Source organism: Schistocerca piceifrons, chromosome 8 (genome assembly GCF_021461385.2).
Source record: "Schistocerca piceifrons isolate TAMUIC-IGC-003096 chromosome 8, iqSchPice1.1, whole genome shotgun sequence".
Taxonomy (NCBI): Eukaryota; Metazoa; Arthropoda; class Insecta; order Orthoptera; family Acrididae; genus Schistocerca; species Schistocerca piceifrons.
Window position 1 is genome coordinate 245,106,739 of NC_060145.1, and position 14,951 is coordinate 245,121,689.

The window sequence follows — 14,951 nt, forward strand, 5'->3', positions numbered from 1 at the left end:
TAAGAATGTTTAAAGACGTGAAGTGTGATCCAGTTAAGCTCAAAATCAAAATATTGAAATAAACATTAGGTTACTGTCCCGCATCAGAACGAAGCATTTCACTGAGTACCAATTATTTCTGCAAATACAGGTAAATCATACTAAAAAGCCGAATAACGATATTCTGAAATTACTGGTTTAAATAAGGGTAAATAACTGATATTCATATATAGAACGTAGTGTCACTGAATGAACAATGTATCCACAAAGAAACTAATGGTTTCTCTGTCGTGAATTAATCGTAAAATGAATTAGTTGTAAAACAGGAATAGCAAAACGAAACCGATTACCAGCGACCGCCGAAAGCAGAGTTGGTTCACTGAAGGTAGGCAGTTACTTTCGTCCAGAAGCAACTTGAGATACCTCTAAATATCTACAGAAAAGATTTGACTACTTCTCTAACATGTTTAATATCTTAGCTACAAATGCGTTAGTGGAAGGTCCTAGAAGTGAGGCATAAAATATTACTCTCATATTATGTCTTACTGGAGCAAGCTAAATAAATCCCGATACTCAGTGCTATAGTGGATAAACACATCTTTAGCAAAAAGGTCCTGTACATTTTGCACAATAGCCGTAGTTGTTGAAAAATTGAGTAATGTCTTCCATGTGAAAAACTTACATTGTCACTATGCCACACTACAAATATCCGCGTTCGTTATTTTATGTTCCATTTATTTTAAAATTTAGCACAGCAATATAGCAGATAGCGCTGTAGCTCGTCATACTTGTCCACAATAACAGGTATGCTTTTGGCCAGTGAAACATTTCACACAAGTTTCTGAACCCACTGTGTGAACCAGCTTTAAGCTACGAGTTGACCGCATCGAAATTTGTTTATTTCATTTTTAGTCCAGAAGAAAGCGTTGCTAATCAGCCCATTGATAGTAGTGAAAGTTTTTCTAACTTAACTAGACGATTCTCCTGTTATGAAACGTCCAGCCTTTAAATGATTATGAAAACATAGGAAAACCTAATTTTACAAATCCGGATTCTGATCAGAATATCATTTCTCTCCAAAAAAGGTAGAGTCCCAATATCACTACTCCAGCTCGAATGTATTCTTTTTATTCTTTTTCTCCGCTGCATGTCGCTGGATTAATTACAAAGGAATGGAATAGGTATAGAAAATAAATATGAAAAATAAATAAGACAGAGGATACAGTTGATTGCACATTTATTTAATAAAAATACAAATCACTCAATGACAAATCCGTCTGCTGGTTCGTCACTTGGTCATGGTGCTTACAAGTTAAGTCTATTAGTACAAAGACGGCATGATGTGTCTTCGCTATAGTTTCTACTGGCAAGCTAAGCGTTTATCGGAGGGTGTACTGCACTATGTTATTTGCGACCCACTCGAAATTCCTCTCAGCTGCTGAGGCCGTTAGATCACTACCACACATTGTAAGAGTTACCAGTGACGAGCGCAATACGCATCGTGAGGTGAAAATAAGTTAAAGGAGGATATTCTGAAGAGAGCGAATGAGAGATACCACCTGAAAATGTCAAACAGCAATTTCACAAGCGCAGTTGTGTCATTGCTTAGGCCGTACTGCACATACTATACACGAATATTTAAAAATAGAGGGATGTGTGTAGGAGATCGAGCTTGTGGCTCGATTGCCTGACACTTGGAGGTCATTGTATGTAGTTTACCGAGGTCCATAGCTGACGACTTCGCGTGTAATATCGGTCTATAATCTGATAGGTGGATCAAGAAACATACTCGAAAGTAACAAAAAGGGCGAATCGTTACTGCAGTTGACTACGTGAAGAATAAGCAACAGATGTAAGAAGGACAACTCTAGACAGGGAGTCGATAGAGCAAAAGAAGGTACCCGTGAGCACAGTATTTGTACTTTGAAAAGAAAGGGACTAGGAGGTTTCAGAGCTTCAGAGGTTTTCCTACATACGTCACCGTCTGCTTGTAACGTCTGCAGGTCTCGAGTAACTGTCGTCAAGTGCTACAAAAGTTGTTACTCAGTTGAGGGATTGGGGAAATTTTTGAAAGGGAAAGGGTTTGCAATTCTACCGAGTGAAGAGGTGGTAAAGGAAGTTGAGGAAGGGCTGACTAAGTGAAAGGGAAGTGGAGAGATTGTAAGGATGAGTTTGTTGGTGGTCCACATCAGACATCACAGACGGGAGAGATCTTTGGGCCGCACAGCCCAGCTGGAGTGGCGCAGCGTCACAGTAGCAACAGCGAAGCCGTCTTGGATGGATCGTCATCAGAGGGGCGGTCGTCGTAGAGCCTTAGCGGCGGCCGAAGGCTCCCGGACGGGGGAAGGGCTGAGGCCTGGGGAACTGGCCGCCGCCGTTGTTGCCCGGCTGCTGAGGCTGGCTGGCGATGAAGTCGAGGGCGCGCTGGATCGCCGGCGGGATGGGTGGCGGCGTGGGCAGGTGGGCGCCCTCGGGGTGGAAGCCGTCGCGGTCAGCGACGTATCGCACGCTGATTGGCGAGCCGTCGGGCGCCGTGTAAGAGAAGGAGCCCTGCGCGCGCATCGCCTCCAGGTCCTTCTGGCCCGGGTTCTCCAGCGCACCGCTCTCGTCGGCCGCGATGCCGTTGCCCGTCTCGTAGCTGCGGAAAAGAAAACACACGGCGATTACGTTTCAACAGTATTCTTTTCCTGTAATTCACTATATCTGTATATCTCACTTGAGTCGTTTGGAATGGAGTAGTTCTTCCAGTGAACAACCATCGGAGACGAAATTGGCACTAATCTGGTAGCTCTTTCGGTATTGACAGTACCTTCCCTGTTGTGCTTCACTCGAGCTCCATCAACGTATAGGCGGAAGGAGGAGGACGAGATTACCGCCTAACGTCCCGTCGATAACGAGGTCACTAGAGACGGAGCACAAGCTCGGATTGGGGAAGGATGGAGAAGGAAAGCGGCGGTGCCCTTTCATAGGAAACATCCCGGCATTCGCCTGAAGTGGGTTAGAGATATCAGGATGGATGGATGCGGGTTTTAACTGTCGTCTTCCCGAATACGACTCAAGTGTGCTACCCACTGCGCTGCTCCGCTCTGTCGTTCAACGCATGTGCGTCCAGAAGATTCATGCAGCCTCTTTAGCATATTCTGTCTACAGGACGAAGTCAAACACTTTCGACAAAATTTTTTAAGTTGTTCAGATGTGTTTCCTGAGTATTTTCTTATGAGGAACCTTGGTGACTATTTTCAGAGCAACTATAATTAGTATTAATTACGTTCCATAATTAACTTTGTTAGTGTGCAAATATCTTCCTAGGTGATAAAAAGCCTGTAACATTTAATTTAAAAATGTGCAACAGTACTGCATCGACTATCTTCACTCCGATTTGAATACAAATGAAAAATAGCAGAAGCTGGAAATTTCACTTTAATCTACTTAATGACTGGCTTCACGTCGGGACCGATTTTCATACCATCCATATAGTCAAAATTGTGTTTCCCAAAATACGAGATGAACAATGTCATGTTAACAAACAAATACATATAGGAAAGAGCGAATGAAGAGTTGACTCTTCACATATCATCAGTAGCTGAATGGCATTGCTGCCACGTCCCCTTACCGAGTTGCACTGAGGGCCAGGTTGAGCGTCAGGAGTACAGTGGGAATCTCTGCTGGCAACAGCAAGCAACGTGCTTCAGTGTAATAAATGTATTTACAAGCATGAAATACAGCGCATGCCGTTGACATATGCACTGCTCTGAAGACATTTTTAGTGCAATAGAGATTTGCAAATACGAATAAGAAAATCATACTAAGTAAGATTCCTCTACGATCAACCTCTGTAGACTAGGGATTTCTTATACCAAATTACTCACAACATATCCCCGAACAGTGCCCCCTTCTACCCCTCTTGTTCGCTGGCTTACAGCCCATATCGTTCGCAAGTAAGAGTTACGACAGCTGGTATTAAGTGCAGAGCGAAAGAGGGGAATCACTGACATTTAGTGACAGTATTAGCCAGATGTACGAAATTTCATGAAGAGCCCACGGAAAAGATTGGGCCCACTTCAGACTGGCTCCAAGGATAGTTCGTGGTCGAAATGACATCTTAATTCAACATAAGCTATTAAAACTTTTTTGCGATGTCTCAAGAGAATGAATGAAAGTAGGCCTATATAGCCAAAAAAAGAGGAGTGAAAACTCTCCTTATGAACTTTACAGTGCCAGTACAGCAATTACAGCTTTATTACAAGACAATGCAAAACGAAACATAATGAGACAGCCAAAATTTTTCTTAAACTGTCGCGATTTAACATGACCAGCCTAGATTTATGTACACTACATTTTCCATATGGCCTAGTGTTGGCCTGCTCCCTCAACGCCACTTCGATGCCTAATGGGTCCGTTTCATATGTGGATCTGGTATTACCGAAGACTGTGTGATGATTGCACATAGAACATGTTATAGTCATTGTGTTACAGGTCGTGATTTAGACAGAAGACAGCGTATAAAATGGAATTGGGAGGACCTAGTCTGCTCCTCTCGAATGATAACAAATTTTACGCGGCAACATTAATGCAGACATACTTTTACATTCTATGTGACGTTAAAAGGAATTTCTGAATATACACAGAAAACATCGTTGATGAGTGATTCTTACACCGAACTGCTTCCCTTTACTGGCCATAAATAGCCAATAAATTTATTTCCAAATCCATACTCGAACAAACTTCTCCTGTGTCTCATATTCTCAGTAGATCCTGTAGGTGCGTTCGGGGATGAAATCAGATGTCGTAGACAAATATTCCACAAGTCATACCTTAGGCTGACACGTGATATGCTTTAGTTGGTGTACATCAGATCTGGGAATGTACACAATCTTTCAGGAGCGCCATTCGTTTACAGTGAAGGGTGCTTCGTTAAGCTAAAAAGAGAGAACGCAGCCACCGGTTCAGCCAGAGTCGAGTACTCGGTCTTGGTACCGCCGCGGTCATGGCGTTGCAGCGCTGGACACCATGAGACCGTGACCGGCAAGTGCAGAGAGCAAGGTGAGCGCGTACAGGAAGCGCACTCCGCGGCCTTGATCCCATCACACGCCTGCTGCCCAGCCCAGCGTGGTCCCGGGAGCCTATCCCATCCCACTGCCAGTTGCGTCACCGGCTACGCTCATTAATTACCAGCCGCCGACACGGCAGGAGGATACGGCTATCTACGGCGTAATTGCTGGGCCGTCATCCATGTTCTTGCTAACGAGATTTTGTCCACACCGAGGGGATGTCTATCTCTCGTCTACAGTAAGTAAATAAACGTCGTACGACTAGGGCCTCCCGTCGGGTAGACCGTTCACCTGGTGCAAGTCTTTTGATTTGACGCCACTGCGAAGACTTCGCGTCGACGGGAATGAAATGATGATGATTAGGACAACACAGTCCCTGAACGGAGAAAATCTCCGACCCAGCCGGGAATCGAAACCGGGCTCTTAGGATTGACATTCTATCACGCTGACCACTCAGCTACCGGGGCGGTCTCTTATACAGTGTTTGCTCTAGAGAAGCTATGACGTGGATTCAATGTGCAACTTATAGGATCCTAAATCCCAGCAGTAACGACATCAATATTCGTTGAAGCCCCTTCCATTACCGTTGGAAATTAATGGGAGGATCTCTTCAGTGTAATTTCTGAAACTTCCAACTATGAACCTTTCTCGTACTTTGTAACTGCAAACCAACAGAGGGTGGACAAAGTTCCATTTTTCTCTTCAGTTCAAATGATGTTACATTTGACCTGCTAGCTATGTGGGATACGCGACAGCGTGATTATAGAATGCTATTTATATGGTTTTTGTAAAAGATTTATAGCACCTCTTCTTCCGCAGAAAATTACGTATGATATAAATGACATTACATCAGTTTTTTATGTAGTCTCCAAAACGATATTTGGCAAACTGAATAAAATTTCCCGACACCATGAATTTCATAAGGATTCTGCAGTAGAAATGCGCATCTGAAACCACTGGAACTTTTTGTAGGATAACGGCTGGCTTACGAATACGTTTTCAGGAAATGAGTTGTTGACAACAGAAACTACGGTAATCAGCAGCAGCTGGAAGAAGTAGTTCGCTACATAGGTTGTGTCCACGTAATATGTGCAGATGATTTTCTTCATGATGCATCCAACTCTGCCGTTCGGAGTGGTGGCGCGGTTAGACGCCCTGTGTCATGGAATTGCGCGGCCCCTCCCGCCGAAGGTTCGAGTCCTCCCTTGCGCATGGGTGTGTGAGTTGTTCTTAGCATAAGTTTATATAAGTTAGTTTAAGTAGTGTGTAAGTCTAGGAACTGATAATCTCGGGAGTTTGGTCCTTTGGCCATTCACACACTTTTGAACATTTTGTACCCCACTCACCAGAAGAGTTTGGCATTTATTGTTGCAAGGATTGGACGTAAGTGACGTTTGATTTGCAGAATATAATTTGTATGAAAATCTGGAGAACATATTTACATACCACCATCTTTTCGCGAGATATTAGAAGCATACAAGAAAGTAATAGCGTTAGAATTACTGTTGACATCGACGGCGAGAATATTAGTGATGGAAGGGATAAGGATGATGGAGTGGTCTTCCTATATTCGCTTCCATCCAACCAATTTAGCTTTTTCCTCGGGTGGGATACGAAATCCACTGCTCCTCGATACGAGTCTTAACCGTTGCGACACTTAATTCTGCCGTGAACTGTCGAGTGATGTCATACAAGAAAAGGTCACCTTGCATGAAATTAAGAGCCACAATAACTATCATTTTTTGTTTTGATATTAATGTGTAATGTACTACATTACATTATCTGTTAGGCGAAGATTGGCTGAACACAGCACACTATTACTGCTCTGCCTGCCTTTCTGCGATATTTTTGCTAAGTTACTGGACCAGTTATAAAGGAAACTACAAGTAACTACAATTTTAAAAAATCCTCATAATGACTGAAGACTGAAGTCCGAAATCCTGGATCAGTAGTCTAGTCCCTCACATATTTCGACGCCGATCCGAACGTACCATATGGATAGGTCTTAAATGAGGGACACCACAGTGAAGTTCTCCTTCCAAATCCTCTTCAGTTTGACGAAATTAAAGATATTTATAGAAGTATATTGTTTATGTGGACTCTGTACGAGAAAGATACGGGTAAAATTTTTACCCCGAAGCATTTTAAGATAGCCAGAAACGATATTTCTTACGACGTTGCTCGTTATTTAGAATGCTAGACATAATTACTTCCAGACGCCTCTGGGAAGTTTTTCCGCCAACTGCATGTGGCACTGCATTGAATACGTTACATAACTCTAGTGGTAGAATAACAGAGCTGTGACAACCGGAGGTAGTGGGAGTGAAATTAATTGCGCAGTGGTGGACCCCACACAATGTGACACCTGGAAATATACAGTTCTGGACAAACCAGTTCTTGCCGCTTTCACTATTGGCGGCGCATCGCTTTCCTTAACACGGTGTTTTCTGACTTTCGGAGAAGACTTTGTTATTTCCGAATCTAGCTGCGTCACTTTAACGTGCTCGTATGTGGGAATAATAGTATCTATGGTCGAGTTTTCAATGCAACAGGAAATTCTTAGGAAAGAAATTAAGCTCTAACTTCCCGTTGTAAACGATATCATTAGAGATGGAGCACATGGTCGGGGCGGGAAAAGATGTCTGCAGTGTCTATCAATGATATCATCTCTGCGCTGGCCTTCAAAATCCAGTGTCTCATTGCGCCACTTGATTCGATGGTTTATCAGGGAGTATAGATGACGCTTATGGTATTATACGTTTCTGTTCCTAGGATTAAGTATGACGAAGTTTACTTTTCAGTGTCCTTGAATGAAAAAATGTTGTCAAAGTTTTCTGTTGATGAGAAAAAGTTTAGATACATTGACCTGTTTTACTGGTGATCGTAACGTATTTTGATCGACAGTGCAATAAGTAAAAGCTCGCTTTACACCCCAGGAGACTTCTTAGACCTGGTGTGGTGACGAAATATCGTATTACCAAGATGAGTTCGCACTCTCCCAATAGCGATAGCTAGACTCTTCGTGTATAACTGTACTATAATGACAGGACTCTGTCGTGTGGAGTACAGTTTGCAAGAAGTCCTTGACGTTCGGTTTTAGTGTCAGCATTCACAGCGCATTTAAACCTACGGTGATGACCAGCATTCACAGTTGTTGAATGTAAAAGAGAATTTTATTTCCACGTCTTTGCTTACATCTTGTCGCTGGTGGATTAGCTACAAAGTGCGGAGCCTTCGGTGTAGAAGCGAATGGCCTCTATCGTCAGGCATAAGCACGGTGTTGGCATAATGCACTCTCTTCGCAGGAAACTGTGCGGCAGCCATGAATTCCCTGGAACGTATTCCAGCTAGAGTCGTTTTTGCTGTTGCGTCCTTTAGTGCTAGTTTCAGCTGTGGGAACTGCGGTTACGGGCATTGGCTGGAAATGCACCGTCAGCTGAAGCAAGGCGAATGTCTCGCTGCCGCAGGCTTGTGTAACGGTGGCAACTGTCCCATTACTTAGCATCTAAATATTTCCCTTGCTTACCAGACCTACTAGTCTTAACGCTCGCAAAACTTAAAAGCGTTTTCCAACAACAACGATCTTCTCTCGTACTCTTCGTGACTTCAGGAGCACTTTTCCCTAATTAAAAAAAAAAGGTCAAATGGCTCTGAGTACTATGGGACTTAACATCTTAGGTCATCAGTCCCCTAGAACTTAGAACTACTTATACCTAACTGACCTAAGGACATCACACACATCCATGTCCGAGGCAGGATTCGAACCTGCGACCGTAGCAGTCCCGCGGTTCCGGACTTCGGCGCCTAGAACCGCACGGCCACCGCGGCCGGCTTCCCTTATTCATCTGCCACAAATATGTACCTTGGAGCAAAGCAGCGTTTCACCTTCAGATGATTAAATTCTGAGTCTTAAACAGATTACTTTCGAAAAGAATGGTTCAAATGGCTCTGAGCACTATGGGACTCAACTGCTGAGGTCATTAGTCCCCTAGAACTTAGAACTAGTTAAACCTAACTAACCTAAGGACATCACAAACATCCATGCCCGAGGCAGGATTCGAACCTGCGACCGTAGCGGTCTTGCGGTTCCAGACTGCAGCGCCTTTAACCGTACGGCCACTTCGGCCGGCTTTCGAAAAGAGTCGCACTGGATGGACAGATCGCCGGATTCTATTTCAATGGATGAATAATTTTGTAGTTATCGAGAGGTATTAAGAGTAGTATTAAGCGATCGAAGACAGAAAAAATAATATAAGGTTCTATTTTTTCTAAAACTGCTTTTGGTAGAGTCCCTTGCTTCTTTGATGGCATCACACTGTCTTGTCTATTTGGAACATTTTGGAATATTGCGTTGCAGAAGAACTCTTCGCGAAAGGTAACAGGACCCACATACATGCATATTTGAAATTAGCTGAGAGTAAATTGTTGGTCGAAGTACGGACTGGTATAGAATTTATGTTTGGTTCTATAGATGGTGTGTTCGATGTACAGAAATGTAAAAGTAGAAAAAATGCATTAATATATATAACAAAAGCAGATGCCGTTCCTATAACGAACTGTAATGAATCGGCCTTCTCGTTTAACGTTCGTATACGCCGATGGGCTGAACGTACTCAATACATTGATTATACCGACCCTTTTCTTGTGAATAATTGGTCACGTGTCCGATTTATTGAAAAGTATTTTGAATCGTTTCAGGCTAATATAATTACAGGATAGATTCGTGTTAGAAAGAAACTGCTTCCGGCACCTTACTTCTAATCCGACTCACGCTCCTGCGCAGCTACTGGGAAGTATTCGTTACAGTCTGCTCCATACCTATGGTGTAGAAGATTTAATATTGTTTTCACTGGAAAAGTTGAACAAAAACACACTTTTTGTAAAATGGAATATTTGACATTGAACTCCAAAAATTGTCCTTAAAAAAGTGCTCGCTTCACATTTCTACATATCACATTGGCTAACAGCATCGGTTGGTTCTCTCATATTGCATTAATTTATACTTGCAGGTAGGAATTGTGAAATTAGTGAGCCGATGTAGGCTGGCCGCGGTGGCCGAGGGGTTCTAGGCACTTCAGTCCGGAACCGCGCAACTGCTACGGTCACAGGTTCGAATCCTGCCTCGGGCATGCATGTGTGTGATGTCCTTAGGTTAGCTGGGTTTAAGGAGTAGTTCTAAGTTCTAGGGGACTGATGACCTCAGATGTTAAGTTCCATAGTGCTCAGAGCCATGTGAACCATTTTTTGAGCCAATTTAGACATGAGAACACAAGATGTCAAAATCATACACATAAAAATTCTAAAACGAGTATTTTTGGATAAGCAACCAACGAATTAAAATGAATATATCTGGTAGTTTAAGGTCATGTGTTTGTAAAGTGCTATTGTTTCTACAACTATATGGATGATGTTATTGTGCCAGGCAACAATCATTTATGATCTGTGCACGGTAGATACTTTCAAGTGCAGTGGTCTGATTTTGTTGGCATACGAAATCACAGTAGAAACTGGAGAAGACGTAGTTGATAAACTCCTGTATGTGACGTGCGTTGTACAAGCAACATCAGGGAAATTTGAATGAGTGGGGCGAACATTTATGCTCTGTTGCATAGAGTGCAATTGGACTGGTGGTCGCTGTTTTAGTTTGGGCTTATTTTGTTGTTTCCAAGTACAAGTTAAAGATCCTTTACCAGCAGGATAATTTTGAACTTGAATGTTTGGGACATCCTGTATATTTCAGAATTGTTTGCACACTGGCGTCCAACACGTGTTAAATAATGAGGGAAGTCACCTGAATGTCTATGTCGAGTCGTGTGTGTTGCGAGAGAGCAGTACGTACCTCCAGGCGTACGATCCGTCGGGACTGATCTCGTTGCTGTACCGGATGATTGGTATGGGCGACGTGTTGCCAGAGTACGAGGGCTGCGGCTGTGGCCGGAACTGCGGCTTCGCCCTCGCCAGCGCCACCAGCGTCAGGACGAGGACCGTCTGCAACAGCCACAACGAACCACACACCCATTTAGCCATGTCCTCTAACTGTGTGTGTTGCCTCCAGAATAACCAAACTGGCGTCGTTATACATGACAAGGGGTGACATCTATCCCAAATATCGCTAGTGTCTTCACATGTAAGAGTTGTAATGTATATTCTGCTAGGGGTCGATCACAGAACAGTACTAGCTGTTGGAAATAATGGCGGCACGTACTTATTTCAGAACCGTGTGTTAACAGAAGGAAATGAAAAAAAAATTATAAATGTAGGTTATCAAATTTCTCACTCATTATCCCACAAAAACATTCATCTACTAACTGCAAGGCAATAGACTCTTAAGTACATTATGTTTTACTGCTTTACTTTGAAAACACTGTGTAGCGTATGGCAGAGGATACGACCTACGATTCCCTACTATCTTTCAAGAGAAGAACCTTTGTTCCTATCTTCAAGTGAAGATAAGCAGACACATCATCTTCCGAAACTTCGACAACTACCAGCAAACTAACTAAGCTTGATTCACGAGAACAGAAACCTGTCTTTAATTTTCCCACGAAGACGAGAGAGAAACCTAGCCTCTCGCTGTGGTCTTAGGCCATACCACACTACTTCGAGTAAGCTTTTGGTGGAGATAGGCTACAAAATACACCCAAAGCACTACTGGAGAGGCAGAGGAAAACACTGATATGGTGCATGCGCTTTTGAAAATTGCAGGGCATAAAGATGTGGTATGGAGACCATTTGTTCAGTTGTTTTGACACAGGTCTGCTAAGAAATAATTTTCGCATCTCCTTATTACACGGTGGAGTGCTGATATAATGCAGTTTTTTGACTTTCACAAGTGGGAAATATACTTTCCCGCTTATACCGGTTATACTGCTGATAGAGTCATCACTTCGCCAGAAGACGATGAGAGTCACACTCGTCGAAACGTTGCGGAATTTCAGCGCAGCCATACGGTTGGAAGCCCGAGAAGATTTCATCATGTGACATACCGTTACATGCTCAGAATTCATGATCGAAATTAAACATTTATGACTCATGTGTGAGAAGAAGGATTGTTTAATTTTCAAAGTTACAAATGTCATGGTGTTTTCTACTCATGTAACTATTCACGCAATCTATCGGTGAGAAACTTCACTCCAATACTCAAATCGAACTAAAAATGTTTCTTTTTACATAACGATAAGGAAAAAATTCATTTTGCGCCTTTAGAAGTAATAGAATTCGAATATCTGCATGTCTATAATGTTCACGTACTCTAGTCTGAACTGGATTTGAATGCTGCAGAAAAATTATTCCTAAAATCCTAATCAGGCAAATAAGTTTCATTATTAAACAGGAGCTTTTAGAAACGTTTGTGTAGACAGTCAACACAGTAAGGTGAACTATAATTATTTAAGAGGTTATTATGCTACAGCAGAACTCGTGTCCACATGTGTGTGTTGAATAGGAGCTTGTGACATTAGTGCCTGACACTGAATATGAATCTCTCACTTCGGAGTCAAATACTAGAATCTCATGTACTAGAAACCGAAGGGAACGTACGATTCTAAAGCTCAGGGTACTATGTAACGTTATGGAGTATTAGAAAATGGGACCATTTCGTTATACCTCAATGCTTACACATCGATATCACCACCATTGTGAGGGAGACAAAAGATCTGTATGAAACGGTCAGATTCGTTTTAATGTCTTCGGAGAATTTGAAGTAGTTAATGTTTACTCAAAATTTAAAATATAAGTTGCCTTTAACAGAAGGAAGTTATGACTGTTTTTAGAAAAAGAAAGTCATTTTGCACATGCTGCAATGTATTGGGTACTGTGCAATCATTATCATAAGGTAAAGAAATTTTTTTTTTCTGTCAGATGTCTGTGACCTGTTAATGGGGACATCGTCTGAGTTTACTACAGGCGTTAGAATTCGTAAACGAAATGAAAACGACCTCGCGTTCTACATTACAGAATTTTCGAAATTACTGAGACTTCATCAGAAGTTTCTGAATGTTACTACTCCTATATCTTGGAATTACTGAAGGAAGTCTAGTGGTATGTATAATTTTTTTTTTTTTTTTTACGTACCAGTAAGGAACTTGGGAATGATAACTATTTGAGATTTTTTCAAATGTTAATAGTATGAGCTTCATATTTTTGTATTTCCGTGACTACTGCGTTGATACTTGCTGCTAATATGGAAATGTGTTATTTCATTATACTCGTTTCGAATTCTTTCAGAAATAAAAGGCATTTGAGCGTCAGAACTGTAGTACACGAAATGTGACGAGTGTTAAAGACACTCATGAAAATACGTTGTCAACTGGTTGGAGATTCTAAGAGTAAGTCATGAACCATTCATTGCATAGCCTCCACTGACAGTGTTTACGTGTTTCTCGCGCTGAGGCCGGCGTCGCCTCTTCCAGAGGTGTTTAAACTCTCTGATGTTTACGGAAGCTGTACTAACGCGAGACGACGACCACGTCTACAACATCTGATGATATCACCCGCAAAAGGAAACGACACTTTGGGCAAAAAGTAGTTAAGGCTGCGACGGCGGCATAAGGCATAAAAACATGGATTACAAGTGATCCTAGCTAGATTTTATAGCTCGTTCGTCAGTCGAGCATAGTGCGAGGTGTGACAGTGATTAAGGGAATGGACTCTCATTCGAGAAGTATGGATTTTAAATGCCCGTCGCGTCATCCATAGTTTCTGTAATTCCCTGGAAGCAAATTATTCGATGATTCATTCGGAAACGGGTAGAATGGTTATCTTCTCCAAGTCTTGAGTTCTGTCTCCAATGATCTTGGCGTGACGTAAGTTAAACGCCATTCTCTCTCATTTCCTTTATGTTTTTAACTGCCGAACAAAATAATAATATAATAAATATTAAAGAATATAAAAGAACTTGCGTAACGTTGAAAATTTCTGACCCTCAATTACCAGTAAAATGGTGAAAATAACGGAAATGAGTTGACATATGTTACGGAGCGACAAAGTATTTTGTTATATTGCTGTAGACATGGGAACTATCATCAGGCAACTGGCTCGATGATTCCCTCCAAAATATCGAGTTTCCTTCTCCACCATTGTGTCCTGTCCGTAATCATCTTGTCCTTTCCTGTTTCGATTTACGATACACGAAAAATATTGGAAAAAGTGTTGATGAAACTGGGTTACATTGAAGACTATTGAAGCCAAATTACCCCCCAGTGATGGTTCCCCATGAAGTGAACTGACTTATCAGAGTACGATTCCCCATTGCAGCTTTGCTATACGTAGTTCTACAAGTGGTAACTGAGTGGATGCGCGGTGAACGAGTGACCGTGGTGCCGCGTCTGAATACTCACCAAAGTGTTCATGTCTGCTGCTGTGGATGTGTGGTCCTCGCTGCTGGGAGCCTGACCGAAGTGTGAGCTGCTGTGTCTGCGGTCAGCCGGCCTTTTATACCTCCGCCGCTGCCGCTCCTAGCCGTTGCCGGGGCAACCCCTCCGCGAGACGCAGTCTGGAGAACGCGGGCGTACGCGCCAGGCGAAAGTCACCATACTCTGACCTCATTCCGCCTCTTCTTCCATCTTCCTCTCCTCCTACTCCCTTTTTACGAAGCCATCCGCCGCCGACTCTGCACCGCCCTCCGCAGCTATTCTCTGCTTCGCCGTCATAGTACGACGCTGACGCTGCATGCTAATTACGAACCGGAAGAAGAGTGGATGGAGGACAGAGGGGAGAAGGGGAAGGGGATGAAAAAATGTAACTAACGGGAGATGCGTTAAAGGACAGTAATAATGCAATGTGATGCGCTGCTCTCGGATCATAGAGGCGGAGCTCGGCGATTCCAAAGAGCACTTGCTCCATTGCTAGAAGAGCACGTGACGGAGACGGAAGATGAGGGACGGGCTTATTGGAGGGGTTGAGGGGAGGGTCAAATGAAGA

The 14,951-nt window shown here is 42.8% G+C and overlaps 1 protein-coding gene across 1 annotated transcript; it reads right to left on the reverse strand.

The window, feature by feature from the left end:
• Positions 1–1,199: 1,199 nt before the first annotated feature.
• Positions 1,200–14,503, reverse strand: LOC124711356 (endocuticle structural glycoprotein SgAbd-8). Its single transcript, XM_047241392.1, has 3 exons — positions 14,369–14,503; positions 10,870–11,018; positions 1,200–2,617 (listed from the first exon to the last, which is right to left on the reverse strand). The coding sequence occupies exons 1-3, from the start codon at positions 14,378–14,380 to the stop codon at positions 2,293–2,295; spliced, it is 486 nt and encodes a 161-aa protein (XP_047097348.1). The 5' UTR covers positions 14,381–14,503; the 3' UTR covers positions 1,200–2,292.
• Between the last annotated feature and the right edge of the window lie 448 nt (positions 14,504–14,951).